This window comes from Periplaneta americana, chromosome 16 (genome assembly GCF_040183065.1).
Source record: "Periplaneta americana isolate PAMFEO1 chromosome 16, P.americana_PAMFEO1_priV1, whole genome shotgun sequence".
Taxonomy (NCBI): domain Eukaryota; kingdom Metazoa; phylum Arthropoda; class Insecta; order Blattodea; family Blattidae; genus Periplaneta; species Periplaneta americana.
Window position 1 is genome coordinate 61,108,226 of NC_091132.1, and position 16,729 is coordinate 61,124,954.

The following is a 16,729-nucleotide window of genomic DNA, read 5'->3' on the forward strand; positions in this document are numbered from 1 at the left end:
TATTTGAAGTTCGCTTTATTATGACAACTTTCTTGAGAGTCAAGAACTGTTTTGTTACCAGTATTATACCAGTTTGGAATGGTTTCCAACGTCCGCTTTTGCCCACCTTGATATTTTCAATTATAGATATTATGTCATTACTTACTTACGGCTTTTAAGGAACTCGGAGGTTCATCGCCGTCCTCACATAACCTCCACATCGGTCCCTATTCTGTGCAAGATTAATCCAGTCTCTATCATCATATCCCACCTCCCTCAAATCCATTTTAATATTATCCTCCCATCTACGTCTCGGTCTTCCCAAAGATCTTTCCCCTCCGGCTTCCCAACTAACACTCTATAGGCTATGCATTTCTGGATTCGCCCATACGTGCTACATGTCCTGCCCATCTCAAACCTGTGGATTTAATGTTGCTAATTATGTCAGGTGAAGAGTACAATGCGTGAAGTTCTCCGTTGTGTAACGTTCTCCATTCTCCTGTAACTTCATTCCTCTTAGCCCCAAATATTTTCCTAATTACCTTATTCTCAAACAACCATATCCTCTGTTCCTCTCTCAAAGTGAGAGTCCAAGTTTCGCAATCATACAGAACAACCGGTAATATAAGATTTTTTGACAACAGACTAGATGACAAAATCTTCTCAACCGAATAATAAGAGGCATTTCCCACACTTATTCTGCGTTTAATTTCCTACCGAATGTCATTTATATTTGTTACTGGTGCTCCAAAGTTATTTGAATTTTTCTACCTCTTCGAAGGATAAATTTCTAAATTTATATTGTATTTCCATTTCGAATAATATTCTGGTCACGAGATATAATCATAAACTTTGTCTTTTCGGGATTTACTTCCAAACCTATCGCTTTACTTGCTTCAATTCCCGTGTTTTCCGTAATAGTTGTGGATTTTCTCTAACATATTCATGTCATCCGCATATACAAGGAGCAGTAACCCGTTCAATGCCAAACCCTCTCTGCTATCCTGAACTTTCCTAATGGCATATTCTAGAGCGAAGTTAAAATGTAAAGGTGATAGTGCATCTCCTTGCTTTAGCCCGCATTGAAAATATTGTCATTGAGAAATTAATCATTGAAGTATATTCTTCCTCTTGTTTATGACTAAGTGCTAATTTTGTACATCGACAATTGATTACACATTGAATAACTGCACAACAACACGGAATTCTTCAATATAACAATGAAATATCGCACTAGAAACCTCTGTTCCTACACAAGTCTTGCGTTGTACAGTCTCTCCGCAGGAGTAAAAATGGCCGCCGCGGCGGCATTTGTCGGATCAAAAGAATGCGGTACTCTCCAATATACACTGCTCTGGTGCAGTGCTGCTCTTTGCGCCGCCTGTCTGTCGTGTCGGAACTAAGCAGCTGACACGAAATTGTTAACTCATAAATTTGTAGCATACGGTAGTCTTTGAGCAGACTAATATAATAATAATAATAATAATAATAATAATAATAATAATAATAATAATAACAAACGTATGAATGAATGAATGAATGCGAATATGGTACGTAGCGTGTAAGTGATAATTTTTGTCCATTAATACCTTACGAGCATTGATTTTTTTAAATATTTGAAACCTAAATTCTTTAAGACAGTGTGCAGGAAAGAAACATTGCCTTGGAAAAGATCCGCATCTCGAAGCGAAGTTCGCAGCTTTTTTAACGTAAGATGCTCCTCCCGTCGGTAATAGAAATATACAAGCCGCCGGATTGCATCCTCCTGAAAGGCATCTAAATTTGTGACCCGTTTTTCCACTTTCCTTTTCTTTCCCGGAGTTTCAAGTCGGGAAGATCATTCAATTTAAATTTTTCCTTTCCTAGTTTAATGATGGTGTGTACTATTTACCACCTGTTGTACAGGAATAAGAGGCCCGCCATTGTCTCTTCTTTCTCGAAATAGTCCCGCACATTACAAACCATTTCTCTAGCCTGACTCGTAAGAGGAACACCTTTTCCGTTACTTTTAAACCTCTTGCTGTCCCTTAGCACTTCTTTCTCCCTCTGAGCCCGTGGTTCGTTTTGTGCTGCTAACTGCAGGAGTGATGCCTTGCGACATTGTATATGTGAAACACACGGACACTATAAATCGCGTTACAAATACACTCACAGCTAAATTATATTTAAAACTAAACTCAAACTAATTCTACCTTCATCAACAAGAAAATATCTACGAAAACAATAGCCACGACAGAACAACAATACTTGCTGTAACACAGTAACGAAGATTCAACACTTCCGAACAAAGCACGTACTCGCTGCGAAACAGTCGGCAACGTCGGCCTGTTGTCACGGTCTCTGATTGGCTAGTTTGAGGGGTTGCCATGGTGACGCTTAGAAGCCGCTGATCTGTGAATACCTTTCTAGTTTTGTATAGACTGTAGAGTCGGTAAACATATGAGATTTTTTAAAATTCTATTTGCAGCTTCAGACTGAAGTAAAATCTTCTTCGGATGGGAGTGCGAGTACTTGGCTTTGGATGTGCTAAGGGGAATGCTAGAGGATCACATGATTATAGCTTTAAAATGTCTCCAAACGCTTGATATCTCAATTTCAAATGTAGATTCAGAAAGGGTTCTCTCTTTTCTGATATACTTTCAGATAAGAGAACCACAATTCTTCCAGAAAATTTAGGGACAATGTTTTCTTTCTATTTTAAGCAAGGAAACAGAGACTTAAATTTAATTAAGTTTGTGTTAACAATTTCTTTTGTTGAGTGTTGAACAGTTATGGACTTTCCTTATTTGTTTTGTATGTTTTTATTTTAATTAATCATTTATTTCCTGAAACGTTTTTAGATTTTTGGGATTATAAAAATGAACATTTTAATTGTGCTTTAAAAAACATTCTTAATGAATCAAATAGCCGTAAGTGTTCATGTAATAGGCCTATAATTTCAATTAAATGTGCCGAAATTAAATTTATTGATTGCCAAAGCTAAATAAAAAACCAAACTTAGCATTTTTTCACTACCTTTATAGCCCACGCATATCAGCACTTGAGTCTTCATACGCTTGGCGTATGAGTGTCAAAGTCTCAGTAAATGTTTTACCGAGTTTAACACAAAATTTAACGTTACCTCTCTGCTCTTTCAAGCTCATTTTACCACATATACCTACACGTCTTCACTAAACGAAGCGCAAAGCTGCACTGTATTTCGATTGGTTTCCGGCTACGTTAGTCTTCCCCATTCTCATGCACAGCCGCACTGAGTCTATACGCCTGGGGAGTAGGTCATATACCGCACGGACAAGGTAGAGAAGTTGCCTATAGAGCATGGCGTTGCCACCCGAAGTTCCAGTACTTTCTGACTCTGTTAGCACGTTATCGTAAGCATTATTTCTAAACAATATTTTTCACTCTACAAACTATATATGAAGCATTACTAAAAATAAACTATTTAGCATATAAAATCGTCCAATATTATGCAGGGTCATCCTAATTATAAGGAAGTCTTTAACTTTCCCACTTCAATACGGGTATTTAAATGTTACACATTCAGCAGGTTTCCAATGAATATGCAAATAGTGAATAATTTCGAGGGAAAAATTGTTCCGGAGCCGGGTATCGAACCCGGGACCTTTGGTTTAACGTACCAAAGGTCCCGGGTTCGATACACGGCTCCGGAACAATTTTTCCCTCGAAATTATTCAAATCAACTTTACAGGGAGTTATACCTGAAATCTTGATTTGCATGCAAATAGTGGTTTACTGCTGGTTGAAGGATAGTGACTGTTATGTAAAAGTCTTTTAAAACAATGTACCAGTATGTATTTCAATGAAAAAATAAGACTTTTTTAAAAGACAGACCAACTCCTAAATTTAAAAAAAAAAAAAAAAAAAAAAAAAAAAAACTTAGAATGTCACACAGACGTTTCAAAACACATATTAACGCATCATGGCTTACTGAATTTTCGTAGTGAAGATCATCATTTCTTGCCACGTTTGTCTTTTTCATGTAAAAAAAATTGCGCAGACAAGAGACGATTTTGAACAATAGGACTCTTGTCTTGAAAACCCAGAGTACAAAGCTCATTTCACCTAAAATATATATTAATTGAAAAATATTGTTTATTTTTAAAATACTGTACATATTTCTATGTGTTATCGTACTGATACTTACTTGCAAAGTTAGGACTGATGTCGACAAAACCAGCAAGCGCTCCTGTAGACACGGCTCCACTTACTCCAGTGGCTGCTGCTAAGCACACAATGGCAGCAGTAGAATTGCAACCAGAAAGTGCAAGACCCAACACAAACAAACCCTGGCCTATACAACCTGAAAATTAAAAAAAAGTATTATTTCATAATACAGTACCTACAATCATTTTAATTGTATAACAGAGAATGTTTTCAAAATTACGAAACTGTAGAGAATATAAAATAAACTCTAAAGTGGGTATTACCAATTTCGGTGCTTTCAGTCAAATTCGTGTTGGCCCTCTTGTAATTTGTAAGAATTTTTCAAGAAATGTCTCTTTACCATGAGTGTTAAAGCCTCAGTGCTCGTAAATCTTGCGTTGAGGACAATTACAACTCGTGGTATTAAACTTTGTAAAGATTCTGACATACCAAAATGAGAACATAAAATAAACTCTTACCAGTTTGAATAATAAGTATATTATTAGAAGAATGGAATAACTCGTTATTTGAAAATATAAACACTACACGAAACACGTCTACCTAATTTTTTATGTTCTAGAAATAAAACAAACCATTGCTCTTTATTCACTGAAAAATTGTACATGGCATATTCAGTGAAGTTTGCTGATGCCTAACAGCTGCTTTTCAATACAATACATTACAAGTGTACAAGACAGTGAACAAGGTGGGTTGGGTTGGAGGTTTAACCTCTCCCCCATTTGGGAAGAAATCAGGGAGTTAGTGAAAGAGTGAAATATTTCAGTGTGTACTGTACATTTTTTCAGTGTGATATACAATACCGGAGGTATACACACCATTTGAAATCGTGATATTGTATTTAATAAACAGTTTCTTGAAAAGTTTATTATAATAGTACATTATGCAACGAGCTTATAATAATAGTAATTAAGACGCGAGTACGTTTGTTTATGAAACTCGCTTGCGCTCGTTTCATAATTTTCATACGAGAGTCTTAATTACCATTATAGGCAAGTTTCATACGACTTTTTATGCTCGACCATATTTCTAACTTGAAATTATTCAGAAGTATTTATTTTATTCGTATCTAACTGAAGAGTGGAAGTGACCTTGTGCACCGCCCGTAAATTTTGAGATGTGCGCAGACGCGAAAGTATTGATTTTTTCCGAGGAACAATAATGTCATTGATCTTGTTATAATCTACAGAAAAACATGAATTAATTTTAATATAACCTGGAAATTGATTTAGAATTGAAAAACGAGATGACAAATTGAATTTATTTGAATATTATTTACAATTAACGTTAATTATTATAGTAACAGAACATAACCTTTGCGACAGTATTGGATTTCCAGCCTCCGTGACGTTTCCCTCGTTGTCTTTCGATTGCATATCCGAGAATAATCGAAAACCTGAACTTTAATGAATAGGTGTACTTTAATGACATGCATTAAAGGACTGCTACCAGGTGTATAATTACTACATTTCGGCATGGTCGAGCATAAACTATTTTATTGAACAAAATGTGACCCCCCCCCCTTTTAAAAATACTTTGCACAGCCCTGAAAGTTTACAAAGTCGCTCTTCTTTTGTTTGTGTCGCGCGTACATGTTTTCATTCTCTTCAAAATGACAAAGAACTGTTTTGTCTCTTAAATGGTCATAGGAATGGTCAATATTATCTGCAAGAGTTCTACAGTGTATGTCAAAATATACACTAAACTATTTTCAATAATATAGCTTTAATATGCCTGATAAATTTGTAAAGTCTTTTCTTTTGTAGGTCTAAAGCACATTTAGTTTATGGTTTAGGTGTAATTAATGATCTTTGAGTTTAAACAAGCCAACATCTCTTTTGATTCTTCATTTTTCTATATACACTTTTAACACTTAAATATCACTGATTAACTTTCCAACTTCTTTATTGTGTTAATATTTAGGAATTTACCTGGCGGCTAGTTTCGAAATGTTGTTCTTCATTGTCCATAGCCTAATAAGCTGTTTTAAATTATCTTCAAGAAAAAATAATACCAAACAATGCGCTTGCTAGACCTAAATAAGAAAGGGGATGCGAAAATTGAATGACATTACATTTTCTCACCTTGCAATCTCATAAATAAACAATTCCGAACATACTTACCACTGAGAAGAATTAATGAAAGTTAAGAACTCATGATAATAAGTGTTTTCTAAATTTTAAATATGCAGTTCCACCTCCCAGTCCTCAATTATAACCGACGATTGGTTTTTAATTAAAGCAATCAGTGTCATCTTTCGTGCAATTGTGTTGAAGCATTTATAGTTGTTTTCAAAATGTATGTTTTTATATCCAAGAAGTACAGTAGAACCTCTATTATCCGTGGTAATAAAGGGGATGGAGTGAACGGTTAATCGAAAAAATCGGATAATCCGTACCATAAAAAGTTTTCATAAACTAAGTACATAATATTTTCGTAATTTCGTCCATGGCCTTTTTTTTAATATGCTAGGTAGTGGATCAGAAGTTCAATAATTTAAGTCTGTTTTTTTTTTTACAATTCATGTTTGATTTTCCGATAAGTCGGTTATTAAAACATCATTTATTGTACTTATATCTGGTTTTCAACGATGGGTTTTTAATGGCCAAGAAAATTCCTTATGGCAACTGTCTGTGGAAAGATAGAAATAGTTGAGGTCCCATGTTGCAGATTTACAAATTTTATACAGTTTATATTTTATTTTTCATTAGCCTAAATCGCTTACGGTTGTAATTTATATCTCGTATTGTGATGTGAGATGAACCACATTTTCTCTTTTCCCAAATCACTCAATTACTTGCACTTTTTTCCGTAGTACAACATGTTTTCTTTTGACCCTTCTAGAAGACATTTTGCCTAGAAGTTAAACAGTACGGCCACTCGAAGAGTAGGCCACAATTCATTTATAAAAAACATTCTGTAGAAAATTTCGTACTAATATAATGTACAGTACTTCATATTTTTTTCTGCGAGCGAGAAAGACAGTCGGATAATCCACCAATCGGTTAATAGGGTGACGGATAATCGAGGTTTTACTGTCCATTACTTTCTAATGTTATGAATCTCCCAGTTTGAGATTTAAAGTGCGTGCAGTAGAACATAAACTTTCCTCCAAGAATTTTTCTTCTTTTTTTTTTTAGGGTTACTTGTTCGTTTCCGCAGATAGCTTGACAGACCATCGTTTGTGAGATCCTTCAAGGCTATTATTCTATTTTTCACTGAAGAACTATTAAGTTATTTAAAATGAACAACTACTTCACTGTGTTAATATTAAAATTTGTGTTGTTTATTTTAAATAATTTAGTAGTAATTCAGTGTTACAAAAGTGTTAAAGGTGTGCAATCAAGAATATAGTATCCTGTTTTTGTTAATTCTGAATATAGCACATGAATATTCCAGTTTTCCCTACATCTGATTTTCCAGTCTCCCATTTTTACGATGTTGCACTGTTCTCTAATATCTCTACTTCTAAGATGGTTCGCTCTCCTTGTCTTAAGTTATTTTTTTTCAATACGTCACTGCAGTTGTTCCTAAAATTTGCTCCGTTTTGTGATATAAGCTCTTGGCAGTTGCTTCTGCAGACTAAGAGCAGACCGTACTATTATCTGTATATTCTTCAGGTTCCATTTTTAAGTATTACTGTACCCTGTTGTATGATTTAGTCGTTCAAATATTCTTCAGATTTATCTACTTGAAAAGAAAAGAAAAATTATGGTTTATTTAACGACGCTCACAACTCCAGAGGTTATATCAGCGTCGCCGGTGTGCGGAATTTTGTCCGGCAGGAGTTCTTTTACATGCCAGTAAATCTACTGACATGAGTCTGTCGCATTTAAACACACTTAAATGCCATCGACCTGGGCCGGAATCGAACCCGCAACCTCGAACATAAAAGGCCAGCGCTATACCAGCTATGCTACGCTATCTACTTGATTTTTACTTTACTTTGTATCTCATCATTACGTGTGTTTTTTTTCAACTTCTAGTTACTTTAACATCATCTATTACTTTGCCTTGTATTTCTAATTTACATAGAGTAGGATTTTTACATGTTGCCATAACTTCCGTTTTCATTCTAGATATAGCTGACTTATTCATATAGTTTTAATTTTCCTTATGGCTAAGCGATAGTGCATATTACAATGTTTGTTTGTTACCGGTATGCTAACAACTTTGTTTTAATCTTCAGTGTTGGAGATTAAAACAACTTTGTCATATAACAAACAGCTTTTATTTCGAAGAATTCAAAACCCATTTTTTTTCGATAACACAAACCGAAGAGGTCTTTCAAATAACCTTGCATTATTCTTGCTACACCATTTTCCATAGATAGTCGTTGATACTGATATTTATAACTCCAAGCCATAAATACATTAATAAACTCGCATAGAAGGAAAGTATGTCTTATCTTAAATATAATAGCCTACAATGGTAGGTACTCATAAAATTATATTAGCTGCAGTCGGCTTTGTTCACCATAATGGTAGAAAAGGTTGTTACAGTTCTTTAATAATTCATTGATCACTTATGAAAATTAATGGTAGTAAAAGAGTACGAATTTACGCTGTTTAAATTAATAGTACATTATGCAATGATCCTATAATGATAGTAATCAAGACGCGAGGATATTTATGAAACGAGCGCAAGCGAGTTTCATAATTTTCATACGAGCGTCTTAATTACCATTATAGGCAAGTTTCATACGACTTTTTATGATCGACCATATTTCTAACTTGAAATTATTCATAAGTATTCATGTTATTCTTATGTGACTGGGGAGCGAACTGACCTAGTGCAATCTCGTAAATTGTGAGATGTGCGCAGACGCGAAACTATTGATTTTTTCCGGGCAACGAATGTCGACGACCTTGATATAATCTGGAGAGTTAAACTTGATATAACCTTGAAATTGAATTCGACATTGAAAAACGAGATGACAAATTGAATTTATTTGAATATTATTTACAATTAACGGTAATTATTATAGTAACAGAACATAACCTTCTGCGACAGTATTGGATTTCCAGCCTGCGTGACGTTTTGCTAGTTGTCTTTCGATTGTATATCCGAGAATAATCGAAAACCTGAACTTTAATGAATAGGTGTACTTTAATGACATGCATTAAAGGACTGCTACCAGGTGTATAATTACTACATTTCGGCATGGTCGAGCATAAAAGTTATTAAAAGTTATCATGAAATATATTAAATCGAAATTTTGAACTAACCAATCCACTTCGCAAGTGATATTTATTCACTTCCAGATTGCATTATTATTATTATTATTATTATTATTATTATTATTATTATTATTATTATTATCAATATTATTATTAGTATCAATATTATTATTAATAGCAATATAATAATAATAATAATAATAATTATTATTATCAATATTATTATTGTCTTATATTTTTATACTTTGTATGTATAATTTATTTTGACCTACTGTTCACATTTTATTATGCATTTTCCTTTCTTTCTATATGTTATATATTAGGCCATGTCTGATTTCTATTGACTTGCTGTTTATATTACGATTATCTACTTCAGTTTTGTGTGTAAAATTGTAGTGTACTTTACTTTGCAAATTTTTAGTGTTTTTTGTATCGGAGTTTTACTCATGATTGAGTGTTAGAGAAGGCTGTATGGCCTTAATTCTGCCAGATTAAATAAACCATTGTTATTATTATTATTATTATTATTATTATTATTATTATTATTATTATTGTTAACATTTCAACTTTAAATATTACGATTAAATTAATAACACATAATGTAATAGGGCATACGTAAACATTCTTAAATTTTAATATGCAATTTTTAAATTTTAATTTAGCTCCTGGTATTTGTTAAAAGTAAAAACCACTTTATAATATAGAAATTCACTTTGAGGAAATTTTTATTAAAGTAGATCCTGAATAATTGTAAAATTAATAGGTACAGTATCAAGATAAATTATTAATTTATCCGGTATCTACGTACAGAATGCTGTGGCCATCTTTCGGACATTTGTTCGTGCCATTAAATTGTTTCGAAGTAAATAATCTCCAAAGGTTGACATGATAATTGCAAATGTTGTGCGGCACAAGTGAGGTATTCCTGAGAATAACCCTGTCTGAAACATAATCATAAAAAATAAATTATTAATAATAATATAATGAAAGCCAATTATTACATTATTTTGTATTTTGAATAAACTCGTGTAGAGCGTCTGATATTAATAATAATTTATTTATTTAATCTGGCAGAGCTAAGGCCAGTAGGCCTTCTCTTCCGCCCAGCCAGACTCTAATTCTAATTGAATACAATTGGTTACATAGTTATTACATTAATATATAGACCATAAAACAACATGAAAGTAAATAATGAAAGTTGATAAGTAATGTTAGTGTGACAATAATAAACATCGGTAAGAAATAGTGATGATAATAATAATAATAATAATAATAATAATAATAATAATAATAATAATAATAATAATAATGAGATAATTTAGATATTTATTCTGTGGTATTTATAACTATTAAACATTGAGAATCCTGAAACAGCTATTATTGTTAACAAGAATTGTTAGAAAAATATTTCGTTAGTCTATTCTTAAATTGGTTTGATGTCTGACAGTCCCTGACATTACTCAGTAGGGAATTCCAAAGTCGGGGAACAGCCACAGTGAAAGAAGGTGAAATATGAGGATGTTCGATGGGAGGGAATGGATAATATTCAGAAGTGTTGTGATCGTGAGTCTAGGTTATGATGGGCAGATAAATTTTGAAAACGAGACGCAAGATAGACAGGAGTGGAGAAATGAAATATGTGAAAGAGAAGGGAAAGACAGTGGATTTTCCTACGATCTTCTAGACGGAGCCAGGACAACATTTCGAGGGATGGTGTTACGTGATCAGCCCGGCGAATATTGCAGGCGAAACGGACGCACATATTATGAACACGTTGTAGTCTCTGCGCCGAAGTAACGCTTAGATCAGTAAACAGAATATCACAGTAATCGAAGTGGGGCATCACGATTGTTTGCACTAACATCTTTTTCAGGGAAAAGGGTAGACAATTCTTCAATCGCCTAAACGAGTGGATTAATGAGAATACTTTTTTGAAGGTTTCTGCAACTTGAATGTTCCAATTTAAACTTTTATCCATATGAATACCTAGGTTTTTCACTGATTCACTGAACGGAATTTCGGTGCCGTATATTTTAATCGGGGACAAATTTGGTATGGTAGTAATGCTTAACAAACATGAATGGCCCACAATGATTGATTGTGACATTTCAGGATTTAGTTTGAGTCGGAATTTCCGTGTCCATGTCCAAATTGAGTCGAGATCGTCATTAATTTTAGTTATTGCATAATTTATTTCGCCAGTGTCGAATTTTATGCATATTTGAAGGTCGTCTGCATAGAGATGATGTCGGCAGTACTTCAGAGATTCTGATATTGTCTAATTAATTATTTAAATACTAAATTACAGACTATTATTAAATTAATATAATCACACTTGTTCTAATGAAAATTTGATTTTAAATAGAAAATCATAAATGAGAATAAACTTTTTTTTAATCTGAAAGTAGGGCTTACCTAAGAAACGTTTTCGTTTGTCCTTTACAGAATGGGATCTTTGATTTAAAAAAACAAGTGAAGTTAAATTATTTACAGTTATATGTAATGTTCTCCGTAGATTTGTCGTTATCGGTTGACAATAGGTCAGTAGTGAGGGGAATGAATGATATGATGAATATTACAGAATCTGATTACAGTATTGAGGACTGTGAATCATTGGCGGCTTCACTTACCCGTCAGTAACCTGTTACAGCTCAAGCTTCGGAATATTATCTTTTTAAAGCAGTAACCAGTTCCAGGTCAAGTTCGTAGTCATTTTCGTAAATTGTACCGGTAAGCACTAATTTATTTATTTATTTATTTATTTACTTATTTATTTATTTATTTATTATTTTGCTTATAATTGTAACATAAAATATAATATATACAGAAAAACTTTAGCTCGCCCCTGAAAGAGTAGAACTCGTGCTCAGGGGCGGATTCTTGAATTGAAATTAATAATTATACAATAAAATTTGTCTTATGTCTACTGTGCAATTATAGTATATAAATTTAAATTTACAATTTTTCAATTTTTATAAAATCCATACATAACCTTTTAAATTTAATACTAGAACTATTAGAATTGACAAGATTAGGATATTTAAATATAAATTTGTTATATATTCTTGGGCCTAAATTACTACTATGATTAAATACTGTAACAGTGTTGCATTTTGGTTCAAACAATCTTAAAGAATTCATACTCTTTGTTTCATAACCATGAGAATACAATTCAAAATTATTTCGATTTTTATGTATGAATTTTATTAATATAATATAATAAATTTGTCTTACGTTAAGTATATTGAAGTCTAGAAACAAATTTTAAGATGGAAAATCAATAGGTTTATGAAGATATATTTTAATTATTTTCTTCTGTAATAAATAAAGTGGATTAAAATTGGATTTAAATGAGCTACCCCATCCTATAATTCCACACATAATTACCGATTGAAATAAAGTTAAATATATTGTACGTAATAAACTTATTGACAAGTAATTCCTCAATAAAACAAAATAATATACTATTTTACGTAACTCAGTTTTTGATCAACTTCTCCATAAGCAAACAAAATCTATCTTCCAAATAGTATCAAGTCCTTTTCACTTATTGTTGAACTATTTAGTCACTTTTACCCTTTGTGTAATTATAAGTTATTATGTATGTCGTTTTTCTGCTTTCTCTAAGAGTCTTTAGAACATGGGTTTGAAAATTTGACTTTTAAATAAGATTGCCATATTTCTGTATAAAGCCGTTAGAATCATAAAAGCATAGGTGATGCTTTACTCACCATTCGGATGTCCCAGCCGTGTATGAATCTGAAGTAAGTGGGTGCTTGAGTCATAAGAGTGAAGAGTCCCCAAAGATTTCCCCACTGTGCCATTACGTTCATCCACATAGGTCTTGAGAGTAGAAGTCTTTTCCAAGGAATAGGAGGCTGAAGAACAAATTGTGTTGATAACTATAATTATATTAATTTAAAATTAAACAACTCAAGCATTCTGAAGACTGAAATAGGTTGGTGGCTTTGGATATTTTAAAATTAAATTTGTGTATACCTATTACAAATTATAAATTCACAAATCTCTTTGGAAGTACCCCTTCCATATACACACACGCTTCTTCACATTAAGTACATCATAATGTCCGTCTAGAGTTGTAGATAACTAACTTGAGAACTCATTCACCATCGAATATTAAATTGGTGCTTCAAACATGCTTTGCAGTTCCCTCCTATAGTGAAATTACTGGGTTTTCATATTGACAGTAAGTTAAATTGGGTTAATCATACTAATGAAATTTCTAAAAAGTTAAGTAAGGTCATGTTTATGTTAAAAAACATAAACATTGTACCACAATGAAAACTGTACTAAGTGCGTATTATGCTTCTTTTCACAGTATTAAATTATGGAATTATATTATGGGAAACAGTAGTGGTGCTAAAGATATTTATATTCTACAAAAAAGGGCTATTCGCATTATTCTTGGATGTTTTCCACGGGAGTCTTGTAAATACTTATTTAAACAATATCCATATTAACTCTTCCTAGTTTATATATATTTAAATGTATAAAATATGTGCATTTGAATTATTTGATGTACCAAAGAACTGAAGATGTACATAATTATAACACAAGAACTAGAATTAACTTGGCAGTTCCTGCTTGCAGGTTAACTAAAACACTTGATAGTTTTGTTTTTTTAGGTGTTAAATTTTATAACAAATTAACAAGACACTTAAAAGAAGCTATTAATTTTAATAAATCTGTTACGACTTTTCTAATTGAAAGTAGTTTTTATAGCATAGATGAGTTTCTTAACACATAATGATTCGATGAAAGAGAAATGGAACGGAGAAAAATTCTCTCCGGCGCCGGGATTTGAACCCGGGTTTTCAGCTCTACGTGCTGATGCTTTATCCACTAAGCCACACCGGATACCACCCCGGCGTCGGACAGAATTGTCTCAAATTAAGTTCCAACTTTTGGGTTCCCTCTAGTGGCAGTCCTCTGCACTACGTCATAGATGTCTATGAACGTAGGACCGAAGTCCACACATGTGCTGAGGTGCACTCGTTATGAGTGACTAGTTGGCCGGGATCCGACGGAATAAGCACCGGAGAGAATTTTTCTCCGTTTCATTTCTCTTTCATCGTATGATGACGCAGAATATCTGCATGGAAATATCATATGTACTTCGGTACATTAAAATAATATACATAATGATTGTGTGTTTGATGTATTTCAATAATGACGAAGCCTATTATAATTGTATTTATTAATGGCCAATAAAGATCATTATTATTATTATTATTATTATTATTATTATTATTATTATTATTATTATTATTATTATTATTCATTGTTTGGTGCAGTTGAGCAGTTCCAAATTTGTAATATGGTACTTACCCATCATTCAGATAATGTAATATTATGGGATACAGTGTATATAAGTGTATATATGGCTATATGGTGTGATGAAAAGACTGCTGGAGAAAACCAGGGAAATTATATTGCAAAATAGGAGAGAATAGGGAACTCTACATAGGAGCCTCGCTCTCTATTTAATATGTAAGGAAAAATTGTACACATTTTAAGTATTTCCTGAACGCCCTGATTATTATGAAAATATTTCTATTATCACTCACCTTCTTCGTTGTGACGGTCTTACCAAGACAGTCTAAGATATATTTCTTTTCCTTCTCTGAAATTCGTGGATGTTGTGCAGGACTGTCGTATACAAATACCCACCAGGCAATAAACCATACCACGCCAATTCCACCAGTTACATAAAATACTGATGGCCATCCAAACCAACTGATGAGCAAGCCACAGAGTGGATATGTAAGAGCAGCTCCTATTGAACTACCTGCATGAAATTGAGAATTTATGAGTAGGTCTGCAATACACCTGCATAAACACACTTTCCTGCATGAAATTGAGAATTTGTGAGTATTATACACTTGCATAAATACTCTTTCCTGCATGAAATTGAGAATTTATGAGTAGGCCTGCAATACACCTGCATAAACACACTTTCCTGCATGAAATTGAGAATTTGTGAGTATTATACATCTGCATAAATACTCTTTCCTGCATGAAATTGAGAATTTGTGAGTATTATACACTTGCATAAATACTCTTTCCTGCATGAAATTGAAAATTTATGAGTAGGCCTGCAATACACCTGCATAAACACACTTTCCTGCATGAAATTGAAAATTTATGAGTATTATACACCTGCATAAATACCATTTCCTGCATGAAATTGAAAATTTATGAGTATTATACACCTGCATAAATACTCTTTCCTGCATGAAATTGAAAATTTATGAGTAGGCCTGCTATACACCTGCATAAACACACTTTCCTGTATGAAATTGAGAATTTATGAGTATTATACACCTGCATAAATACTTTTTCCTGCATGAAATTGAAAATTTATGAGTAGGCCTGCTATACACCTGCATAAGCACACTTTCCTGCATGAAATTGAGAATTTATGAGTATTATACACCTGCATAAATACTCTTTCCTGCATGAAATTGAAAATTTATGAGTATTATACACCTGCATAAATACTCTTTCCTGCATGAAATTGAGAATTTATGAGTAGGCCTGCAATACACCTGCATAAACACACTTTCCTGCATGAAATTGAGAATTTGTGAGTATTATACACCTGCATAAATACTCTTTCCTGCATGAAATTGAAAATTTATGAGTATTATACACCTGCATAAATACTCTTTCCTGCATGAAATTGAAAATTTATGAGTAGGCCTGCTATACACTTGCATAAACACACTTTCCTGCATGAAATTGAGAATTTATGAATACTATAAAACTGCATAAACACACTTTCTTGCACAAAATTTATAGTTTATGAGTACGTATTATTTGTCTTTCTTGTGTTAAATTTTATATTACCTCGTTAACATGTTTCAGCCTGCTATAGGCCATCTTCAGAACTGGTTGTTGCTGGTCTTGGCGGCTTTTGTTTGTGTTTTTTTGGGGAGTGTGTTTGTGTAATGTAATGTGGAGTCAAAGAGTGTGTGTGTTCTGAAATTGAGTTGTGTGTTGAGAATTTCATTTGGATGTGTTTTTGTGCGTCTGTATATTTCGTATTGTTCTAGTGTGTTTAGTTTCTGGCTTTTTGGTTGGTTGTGTAGAATTTCCATGTCTGTGTCGATGTCTTTGACTCCACATTACACTACACAAACACACCTCAAAAGGAAACACAAACAAAAGGCGCCAAGATCAGCAACAACCAGTTCTGAAGATGGCGATAGAAGGTTGAAACATGTTAACGAGATAATATAATATTTAACACAAGAAAGACAACTAATACGTTTTACGAAGTGATATAGTGTTAAAAGTTGTGTAATCAAGATGTATAAAATTAATATGTTTATAAAAATAGGGAAATCAAGAAGTTTCTTGAAATG

At 33.0% G+C, this 16,729-nt stretch overlaps 1 protein-coding gene across 3 annotated transcripts in view; it reads right to left on the reverse strand.

Annotated features, from left to right (window-relative positions):
- LOC138716365 (putative inorganic phosphate cotransporter) overlaps positions 1 to 16,729 on the reverse strand; it is a 54,703-nt gene that overhangs the window by 11,702 nt on the left and 26,272 nt on the right. For all 3 annotated transcript variants that reach the window (XM_069849377.1, XM_069849379.1, XM_069849378.1), the window contains exons 5-8: positions 14,930 to 15,150; positions 13,073 to 13,219; positions 10,150 to 10,282; positions 4,145 to 4,300 (exon numbers count right to left, since the gene is read on the reverse strand). In XM_069849377.1, the coding sequence (XP_069705478.1) occupies positions 4,145 to 4,300; positions 10,150 to 10,282; positions 13,073 to 13,219; positions 14,930 to 15,150 (657 nt within the window). The remainder of the gene's footprint in view (positions 1 to 4,144; positions 4,301 to 10,149; positions 10,283 to 13,072; positions 13,220 to 14,929; positions 15,151 to 16,729) is intronic.